Here is a 10,009-nt window from a genome sequence, read left to right on the forward strand (position 1 = left end):
AGAGGAAGGCCCACTGACCCGGGAACCTCGAGCTGCAGGCCAGACCGACCTCAAACGGACACGTGCACAGCGTCGCGCGCCGACGGTAACTCCTCACGGCAGGAGCGATATGAGAAAGGGGAAGAGCTTTAGGGCCAAATGGCTGGGGTTCCTCGAGCGAGCAGCCTGAACTCCTCACACCTGAGCAGAAAGGATGTTTCCCGGATGTCACAATGTTTCCACAGGCCCGGCGTAACAGAGCAAACACGCTCGACGTTCTTTTGGGTTTCACGTTTATTATGCCGCTTCAGACACAGGACAGCCTCATGCCTTGACGGCGAACTTGCGGATGGAGTACAGCCGCTCTTTCCGCTGCATCTTCTTTGTCCTCAGGTTCTCCTCGTGCTTGTTCAGGCGCCGGCGCAGGGCCCGTGTCTTCTTGGGCCTCAGGTCCAGGGGCTTGTACTTCTTGCCCTGGAAATAAATTCCACACAGAGATGAACACAGGACCTAAGCACAACGGCACAAATGGCCAGCTCCGTGCGGTTCATGTTCCAAATTCAAAAAAAACTTTATTTGTCCCCGAGGAGCAATTTAAAAGGCATAGAGCAGCGCACACACAGAATAGTTGTAACATTTGACACAACAGACGACACACAATGAACATTTAATTAAGGGTTTACATAAAGCAAATGCAAAGTCACTAGTACAGTTTAAGGACACTGAAGTCCATCTTCACCAAGTACACAGAGACCTAGGAAAACACATGGCAACTGATTTGCATTTCACATTTAGACAAAACAACCATAGAACCTCCAGCAGGCCCACAGCCTCTGGCTGACATGTCACATACAAAGTTGGGTTACATGCAAGGCAGCCAAATAACCCCGAATTTAAAATAAATGCCTGACAACATTTTAACTAACAGTTCTCCAGTTCCAGTCTGGAGGGCCACTCCACATCGCAATCCAGCAGATTCCCCTGCTCAAACACCTTATTCCGCTCACCAGACAGCTGCCAGGTATATGAGGAGTGTTTGACCAGGGAAACCTGCAAACTGCTGCAGAATTGGAGATTCCTGGTTATCTAAGGGGTCAATGTGGCCAGTTTTGTATATAGACACAATATAATAGAAGAATGGTGTCAATTATTGCCAGGAGACGTAGACTGGAGTCTTTCCTGCTGCTGTATAAGTCAGACTTCCAGACTGATAACGGGGGCGTGAGGAACAATATAGCCTCCGTCATCTCAGAAAATACCTTCTGAAATACTTACGAACACTGAGATTAAAAAACATCAGCCATCTACAGCCAACAGCTATTGACTGTCCTTCTTGGGCCCCGGCATTTTAATTGCTTTCTTTGGTTACAAAAAAGCTATTAAAACTGGTTTTATCACCAAAACAAACAGATGTTAAAGACCTACAGTGTCATCACAGTAAGGAGAGACACCATCATAAGCAGAGCTTTTTAAAGAGAACATACTATCAGCACGTCCTCCACAAGAGGCACATCCCACTTCGTAGTTACAACGCGGTATTCTGCACCCTGGTGTAACATCGGGACGACGGTGTTACCTTGTAGAATTTCCGCAGGTTCTCTTTCTGGGTCTGGTTAATGACAGTCAGGACTCTGGCGATGGACTTCCGGACCACACGGCTGAGACACAGGAAGGAGAGCAGAACCACCATCACTTCATTGCTCTTACAACAGAGAGGCGCTCAAGACTAACCCAACGCTCAGAAGAAACTGGGGAACCATTATTCAACCCAACAGCCATAACAGAACACAATTAGCCTTGAAAATAAAAATAACCACTTGACTATGAGGACAATATGTCTAGTGGGTTTTTAAGAAAAAAAGATTCTCTCAAACTAGATTCTGTAAGGAAAAGTAGTAAAGATGCCCCAAGGTTCTTGGTTGATCATTTGAATGCAGACAATGTTAGGAATTTATGATCATGGGGGAAGCCAGGGAGAGAATGGGGGTTCCAGTTGGCACCACTAGGGTGATAAGGATAAGATAAGGTGATAAGAATTTAATTACAATGATCATAAAAGTCTCCACCCTGTCCTGTCCCGTCCCTGTCTCAGGATCCTCACACTCCAGGGGGTCACTCTTTATATGTAAATTCACTCACAACACCTACACACAGCACCTTGGTGGGGAGGGCTTTTTGGGGTATAAAGGGGGGTGAAGAACTGTCTTCAATTTGTATCTGAGCTGCCTTTCAGTACCCGGTGTGTCTCTCTACACTGTATTACATTATATTATTTTTACTGTTCAATAAACCACCATTTTGCTGAAACTGCGGAGACTCGGCAAGTGGATTCCCTACAATTCAAAATGATACTTTAATAGATATTTTGAAATGTTAGCATTTCGGAAGCCAATTTTGCCTTCACATTGAATTTATTTAACAGCTGCTCGAATCGAAAGTGACAGAGAAAGAAGGATCAGACTGTCCCTGGAGTAGCTGGGGGCTGCAGGCCTTGCTCAAGGGTCCAACAGTGACATCACTCTGGCTGTCCCAGGCTTCAAACCAGCAAACCTCTGATTTGGTGCATGGCTAAAGGCCCATCCGCTGTTTGCTTTGGCCCCACCAATCAAACAACTGCCTTTTTTTTGTAACAAATCTAATATCAGGTGCTTTCCCACAACAAGAACTTTTTTTTCTGGAACTACACCTCAGAAAGTCAGTCTGACTCGTTCTTCAGAGGCAGTTCCGGAACCCTGTTTAATTCCTACTTTTTGTTTGAAGGCTTGGAAGTTAACCAAAGTGCCGGGAAAAGGATAGAATGGAGCAAAACAATACATTTTTAATGCATTAACGAATACGGTATTGCTTGTATCAATAATTTTAGAATCTGAAAAAGCCTTATAACATATAAACTTTTGTCTAATGTTGCCAGAGGTGGCAGAGAAACCTGCCAGTGCTCATTAGTAAAATCAATACATTGTTTTTCTTTTTTAATTCGGTGCAAAATGACCTTGATCTGCTGGCCAAATTTAATAATGAATTCTAAACATTGTTGTATAAATAACAAAGGCTGTGTCCCATTTTGATTGCAATTAATCCCAATAACACCCTCAATTGTAATTTTAATTGATTGCTCAGCAATATGGCGGACGGATGACGGCGCATAGAAGATGAGGGTGCAGATGAAGAGCGGAAAGCATTTGCGTGGAACCACTAAACATTAAACGTGAATGAGAAGTGCTTTGCAATACTGACACTGCAAACTTAAATATCACCACAGCACGACTGCAAAGCAAATATATGTGACATTCAGGTTTGACAGACTCACCCAAAAATGCAATGTTAGCTTTGACAGACTCACATGGACATTATACACTCCCTTTACGTCAAAACAATCGTTCCCAAAACAAAGGTTAGCTCTCATCATTTCACATAATACGGTACATATATCCAATCACTACTAATTATTTGTGAACATACCGTGTTAGAGCTGAACGACACCGGAAAAGTTTACACTGTGATATTTGCAGTTTTCACTGCCAGTGTGCGCGCGCGTGGGATTTGCACGTTCACTGTACGTGACCCTCTCAGCGGATTCTCCAGTTTCCTTTCACTGTCCGGAAAAATGTGACTTAAGTGAACTGAAGTGCCTAAGTTGACCATATGTGCAACTGAGTGTGCACCAGCTGCAATATACAAAACATAATATATATTATAAACGACTGATGAATCGTTAGATTAATCAATTATTGACGTAATCGATGGTGACAGTCCTACAGAAACTACATGTGAAGTTTAACCTATGAGCTTTTTGCATCTGCCATGCGCATTTAGCATAGAGGTTACAGGTCCAGTTGTGAAGTGCAAAAGCGACACAAAGTGGCTAAGAAGGTACAGAAGCATCCGGTCGTGTTGTTACCCAGATGCCAGAGCATCAGTGAGAAATCTAATATTACCTAACATTTTAAAAATTATGAATTAATACACCTTAAAGGAGATTAATACACCTTAAAGGAGATTAATACACCTTAAAGGAGATTAATACACCTTAAAGGAGATTAATACACCTTGTTTTTGTTGTCCCTACAGCTGCTGTGAGGCATTTGTGTAGACTGTGTATATAGTGTCTTGCAGTAACTGAACAGTACAGACTGGTTTGATTTCTGTTCAGGATGTCAGATGACAGAAGGCCATCAAATAGCAGAACACCTTCACATACGTAACGTACTGGAAACGCCGTTGAGCTGTACTGGATTGTGTGTCCCACTCGTTTTTAATCGACCCCACCAGCAGTCATTTTTGGCTACGCCACTGCTTACAATCGCAGGCACCGCATCCTAAACTGCTGAGCCACACAAAGCTTCAGTTTTAATGCTGCAAGCAATGCTGCCCGGCCTGAAAAAAATAGGCTGTTCTGGACCACATACTAGCAGGGCCTGCGTGCTCAGGACCCTAAAAACCCTGCCTAAGGACCCCAGCTCTCTGCCCAAGCAGCTGCCTGCATCATCACACCGCGTTCCCTGTACTTACATCTTCGAGAGCTTGGATGCAGCCCCGCCGGTAACCTTGGCGACCCGCAGCTGAGACAGCTCCACCTTCAGGTCCTCCAGCTGCTTCAGCAGCTCCTCCTTCTTCTTACCACGCAGGTCTCGGGCCTTGATCTTCGCCTGAGTGTGCAGAGGAGGGTCAAGGCAGGTGAGCATCAGGCACTCAGGACAGACACCTAAGCGGCAGGTTATCATACCAGGCAGCCCACAGTAGGGTTTCAAACTCATGGTCTGAAGCACGAGTGCGGAAAATACATAACGATACATAATCATCTACCAAAGAATCTCATTAACAGCTCAGATAGTAGTACACCGAGCTCAAACGATGGTGTATGTTACTCATTTCCGTCTTTAAAGTTACACCTCAGTATTAGACTAAACCGTAATTTATTGCCTTTAGCTGAAGACCAACTACTTCATTTCTTACGCCTTTATACATTTTCATTTGCGCTACACATATGTGGAAAGTCTCTACACTAAGAAGAACGTAATTCTCCATCATGGGACAACACGGTTAACGAGCCATTTTTAAGCTCGGTTACCTGTGGTATCGGGATCAAAACGACGGCTAACCGCTATTGGAAGGGCCGCACACGAACTAGCACTGAGAGGCCGAATGAGGTTTTCACGACACAGACATCAAATCTGGCCATACAACCTGAATAACATTACATTTGCACACTAGAAGAAAACTACGTATAATAAACGGAACCTATTTCCCTCTCATAAAGACTCCCTTTAGGACAAGGAGCCCGGCTACCGTAAACTCGGCTCAACTGAGTTCAGTGGGGACGGAAACAAACTTTGTACATTTCAGTTAAAACCGATCAACTGATGCATCTAATAACCTATTAGGTCATTAGATCTACATCTTCTTCGACTTTGTTACCACTTTGCGTAAAATATTAAACTCCGGAACATCGAGGATTGAATTAGATTGAAAGGGGGAAAACGAGACTCTCACCATATTCTGGGCTGGGTGACACGGGAAAGGGAAGCGCGAGGGACAAGAGGAGATATCTACCGGGTTACGGGCGACACCATATGTACGGCGGGGGGGACCAACGAACTGCCGCCTGACGGGCGATACCATCGTCATAGTAGGGGGACAAAATACCTACCGGGTTACGGACGGCACCATCTGTACAGCAAGTGTGGGCCGGAATGAACCATTGCATTTTAAATATAAAAGCATTTTAAGAGTAAGCATGTGGTTAACTAATTGTAACGTGTATTAAAATATATACTTGAGAAGGACGTTACTGCATTAATCAAAATGATCTACAGAACATTAACATTATAGACGCCGCTATATGTAACCACCTCAATACTTAGTTAAAATTAAAATTAATCATATTCATGCTCGTTAATTATCGGAGTAATATATTTTGCTATTAACATCCAAAGTATAAAGCGTTACTCCCCAAGACACTTGCCCTTCAAGCAAAACGTGGATGCTGCCTGCCATTCCATGCAATGCAATGCAATGACTCTTTGCAATTACTCTTGAGATTATGCAGAACCACCTGTAGTGGCGGTTGTTTGATGGAATGGAGCGAAGTTTGACACCAAAGCAGACTGACAGCACACATTTAAACTGTTTGAAGTTATATATGGGACTTAAAAGCACATGTCTAATCGGCCACCTTGACAAGTGACTTTAGTGCGTTTTGTACTGGAAGAGAACTGCTGTACATCTGATTACCAGTACTTCAGATTGACACCGAGCAGTATGACGTTCGTAAAAATGTAACAAGTTTTCATTAGTACTCATTCAGTACTCATTATTAGCTGGAGCAGATTACGAAAAGCATTTAAAGCACTTTATCTGGCAGTTTTATCTATCTGTTTGTTTATTTATTTACCCTTTATTTCACCAGGAAGGTTCCATTGAGGTACAGCATCTCCTCTTCCAGGAATTCTTGGCCAAGATGGCAGAATCTGTTCTCTAATAACGGGTACTGCCTAAAGTTTATTTAGAAAGGGTATGCTTATTAGATTACTGCATTGTAGATTAATATTTGAATTTACTTCAACAGTCATCATAAGACACACACGTGGATCCTTCACGCAAGAATTGATATATATTTATAGATAAATATCTATACATCTATACAATTTCCCACCCTCTGTGCTCATATATCATATAGTTTAGTGAACTGTGTAAAAAGTTAATTGCGTAACTGTCTAAAAATCCAATAGTGGCAACAGCTGCCAAGTTAATATCTACAGTATAATCCCTAATATTTAAAGAAGGCATCACACTAGACCGTCCCGAGTGGAGAGACACCCCCCCACCAGCCTCAGTAGGGGATCAGGGTCAGAAACACCCCAGGAGTGACTGTCACCTTGACCAATGAGAAACGACCTAAGATTACTCCTTTTTTATGAATGAAGGAGTTCCGCTTCCGGTGCCGTATTTTACTATTTCATCGTGGGCTGGTGCTGGGGGGGGGGCTGAGTGCACAGCGCTGATCGACACCTTCGTTTGCGGATTGGTGTTGTGTCCCCGGGGTGGCTGGGGGCCGGACTGCACGCCGCTCTCTTGGCGTTTGTCTTCACCGAGGTACCGCAGCATATCTACGGCACTGCATTATACGCAGGATTATTGACATATTCTTAAATCATTTTTATCTGTCTACTTTCGCCTGACACAGCGCCAGGACGACAAGGCGTGAATAACCTTCTCTCTCCACCCCTCCCCTCCCCCGGAACCGGCTCCGATGGCGAGAAACACGCTTTCATCGCGGTTCCGACGGGTCGACATCGACGAATATGACGAAAACAAGTTCGTAGACGATCAGGAGGAGGCGGCGGAGAACCAGGGGCCGGACGCCGCCGAGGTCGACGACCTTATTCGACAATATCCTTTGCGGGGGCAGAGTGAAACCTGGCTGGCAGGTCGCTTAGTGGCACAGGGGGATAAACTTGTACAAGGTATTTACCTACGGGATAGATGTGCGCCTGCCTACATGTTTAATTAAGTTGTTAGATTTGAGTACTATACATATTATGAAAGTGGTTTTTAAAGCACTGTTTACTTTTATTCGGAAGCGGAGCCGATTTCTTGATCGGTTCCTAATCACACTTCGTCTTCTCGTAAATTTCCAAAGTCATACGAATTAATGTTTTGCTCACATTTGCATTTATTCCAGGTTAACGCCATTAAGGCATGTTGTCTACTCCAAACTTTAATTTTTCGTTTGCATCACTATTTGAAATTGATCATTCAGCAGCGAAAACCGGTCTGTCCTGACTGTTTATAAAAATGCTGACTTTGGTGTACTTTTGTTTAGGCACAAACTTCGGAACAGAGCTGTTAAGCAGGTCTGTGTTTTGGTGAATTTCTGTATAATACCGTACCCCTGGACAACTAATCGTAATGTCATAATCCGTAATACTGATCCCGCCGAGTGGAGTTAATTTTGGGCAATGCAACGGGACCTCGTAATACATTTAAAAATGTATTTTTTAAAAATAAAAAAATAATTGTTGTTCATGTGACTTCAGGTTTATGCTGATACTTGAGGTATCTTGATTATCTGGATTATCTGAGCTCTGTCATGGTCTTAAGCGTTTGTAGCAGAACGGTCAAATTTTAAGGATGTTTTTCTGTGAATGTCAGGATATTGTTAAAACACGTCAGTATCGGGTAATGAAATATGTATGTCACATGGTTAATTCTTGTTTCATTTACATATTTTCCACTGGCACCCTGTGATAGATAGATAGATAGATAGATAGATGGAAAATGATTAAAGAAAGTAACATAGCAGTGTTGAAATGCAGGAGTGACACCCCCCCCCCCCCCCCCCCCCCAAGTTTTCACACTGAGAAATGTTTGTCATCGATTTTTGTGTTGCCTTTTTTTAAAAGCCCGCATGAGGCTGCCACATTTATATAAAATATATAGTGCGCCTGCGTTTTCTTGAACCCAGAAATCGGTTCTACCCGACATTGTGTGTAGTTTATTTTTTTGGAGTAACTGCAGTATTTCAGTAGCTTTGCGTCCATTTACCATATTTTGTACCACATTTCTGCTCGTATGGACCTTGACTGCTCATCGCACAGGAGACATGATGACTGCCTTTCACACTGCACTAAGGAACCCACCCATCAACACCAAGAATGCCGCTGTGAAGGTGACTAAGTCTGTGTGGCAACGTTTTGAGAGATACTTGGGGAAATAGAGATGGTGATCTATGGGCTCCGAGTGCATTTTTTAATTTCGTATAATTTTTGGAAGTTCACTTTTCCGGTATCAGGAGCGTGACTGACCTGTTTTGTGGATTTGCCTAGAGCGTAACAGAAAACTTTCATTCCAACAAATGCAAAGGCCTTACTCCACCCCCGATCCTCTGTGCTCAGGAGAAGGCACAGGCGACGGTGCTCAGGGTCCTCACGTCGTTCCGGAGCAGCGAGATCGAGACGGCCGTCCGCTCCTTGGACAGGAACGGCGTGGACTTGTTGATGAAGTACATCTACAGGGGATTTGAGAAGCCCACGGAAAACAGCAGCGTAATGCTCCTGCAGTGGCATGAAAAGGTGAGTCTTAGTGTTTGGTGATGGTTTGAGGTCCGTCCACTAATCTGGAGGGGGGGGTGATTTGATTTCCCGGATTATATGTATAATTAAAATCAAGTTGAATTGAATTTCTTTATGCATCTATCCGACAGAAAAAAATGCGTGTGTAAACCACATACTATATTCTGCTGTGAACAGTAATAAACTGTCATACTTGTGCAGTATGAAGTGGGAGCATTTCAGGAAATTTGCATAGAGTATCCTTTATGAATGCTTTGATTAAAATATTACCCCCCCCCCCAGGCTTTCGCAGTGGGTGGTTTAGGATCCATCGTGCGAGTTCTCACTGCACGAAAGACCGTTTAAAAGACTGTCCCTCACCAAAGAAGAGGATGTAGGCGGATGTAGGCAAGCAGCCGGTGGATGGACTTTTCCCCAGACAGTTACTGACGATCATCGGAACACTAAAACAACGGAAATGTCATTTTAAGTGTTGGGCTCGCATTGTGCCTGTTGATAAGTTTGTGAGGGGCGTTTATTCTTGTATTTAATATACATGATTTTCTTATATATAGTCTTGCATATTCCTGTTGAGTTTGGGTTTTTTTTTTTTTAATTTGGAAGACCTTGAATTTCAAGAATTGAAAAAGTTATCTATAAAAATGAGATGTTCCGTAGTACAGGAGGAAATATAGGCCTTGGTGTGATGAGTGGTACCCTGTTCTTACTAAGCTGGCCCCCTATTGAGTACTGAGATTTTACTCATTTCCCTCATGCTTGTACAGAAAGCAGACATTTAATATAAAGTAGTGATGGTTTGGGGTGTGTGTTCCATGCTGGGGTCGCAGGTGTCTTTGTAAAATGCCTGTTGCAATAAAGCTTATGGAGCATAACTTTTTTAATGTGACAGAAGCCTGTTGTCTGTTTCTTTGGTTGGGGCTTGTAGTTTAGATTGCAAATGGTTAAAGTTTTTAGGTTCT

At 43.4% G+C, this 10,009-nt stretch overlaps 2 protein-coding genes across 3 annotated transcripts; one reads left to right on the forward strand and one right to left on the reverse strand.

Annotated features, from left to right (window-relative positions):
* Window positions 1-255: 255 nt before the first annotated feature.
* Window positions 256-5,576, reverse strand: rpl35 (ribosomal protein L35). The gene is made up of 4 exons (XM_049000054.1): window positions 5,470-5,576; window positions 4,489-4,625; window positions 1,556-1,637; window positions 256-453 (listed from the first exon to the last, which is right to left on the reverse strand). The coding sequence occupies exons 1-4, from the start codon at window positions 5,470-5,472 to the stop codon at window positions 304-306; spliced, it is 372 nt and encodes a 123-aa protein (XP_048856011.1). The 5' UTR covers window positions 5,473-5,576; the 3' UTR covers window positions 256-303.
* A 1,336-nt stretch (window positions 5,577-6,912) lies between these two features.
* On the forward strand, window positions 6,913-9,941 carry LOC125716693 (actin-related protein 2/3 complex subunit 5-like protein). 2 transcript variants are annotated; one of them, XM_048989284.1, is made up of 5 exons: window positions 6,913-7,071; window positions 7,163-7,442; window positions 8,577-8,647; window positions 8,874-9,050; window positions 9,333-9,941. In XM_048989284.1, exons 2-5 carry the CDS (start codon window positions 7,229-7,231, stop codon window positions 9,393-9,395), a joined length of 525 nt encoding a protein of 174 aa, XP_048845241.1. In that variant the 5' UTR covers window positions 6,913-7,071; window positions 7,163-7,228; the 3' UTR covers window positions 9,396-9,941. The 2 variants fall into 2 exon arrangements, with proteins under 2 accessions (XP_048845241.1, XP_048845253.1); XM_048989296.1 differs by having other exon boundaries at window positions 7,163-7,368; window positions 8,575-8,647.
* The last annotated feature ends 68 nt before the right edge of the window (window positions 9,942-10,009 follow it).

Source organism: Brienomyrus brachyistius, chromosome 2 (genome assembly GCF_023856365.1).
Source record: "Brienomyrus brachyistius isolate T26 chromosome 2, BBRACH_0.4, whole genome shotgun sequence".
Taxonomy (NCBI): Eukaryota; Metazoa; Chordata; class Actinopteri; order Osteoglossiformes; family Mormyridae; genus Brienomyrus; species Brienomyrus brachyistius.

What these genes read in the sequence shown, in the direction of transcription:
- rpl35 (XM_049000054.1), bottom strand. An exon ending in GCATCCAAGCTCTCGAAGAT is followed by an intron (nt 1,638 to 4,488) that starts GTAAGTACAGGG and finishes CCTGTGTCTCAG; the next exon opens with CCGTGTGGTCCGGAAGTCCA. An exon ending in ACCTGCGGAAATTCTACAAG is followed by an intron (nt 454 to 1,555) that starts GTAACACCGTCG and finishes ATTTATTTCCAG; the next exon opens with GGCAAGAAGTACAAGCCCCT.
- LOC125716693 (XM_048989284.1), top strand. Translation starts at nt 7,229, where the DNA reads ATGGCGAGAAACACGCTTTCATCGCGGTTCCGACGGGTCGACATCGAC. An exon ending in GGGGGATAAACTTGTACAAG is followed by an intron (nt 7,443 to 8,576) that starts GTATTTACCTAC and finishes CTCATCGCACAG; the next exon opens with GAGACATGATGACTGCCTTT. An exon ending in TCCTGCAGTGGCATGAAAAG is followed by an intron (nt 9,051 to 9,332) that starts GTGAGTCTTAGT and finishes CCCCCCCCCCAG; the next exon opens with GCTTTCGCAGTGGGTGGTTT.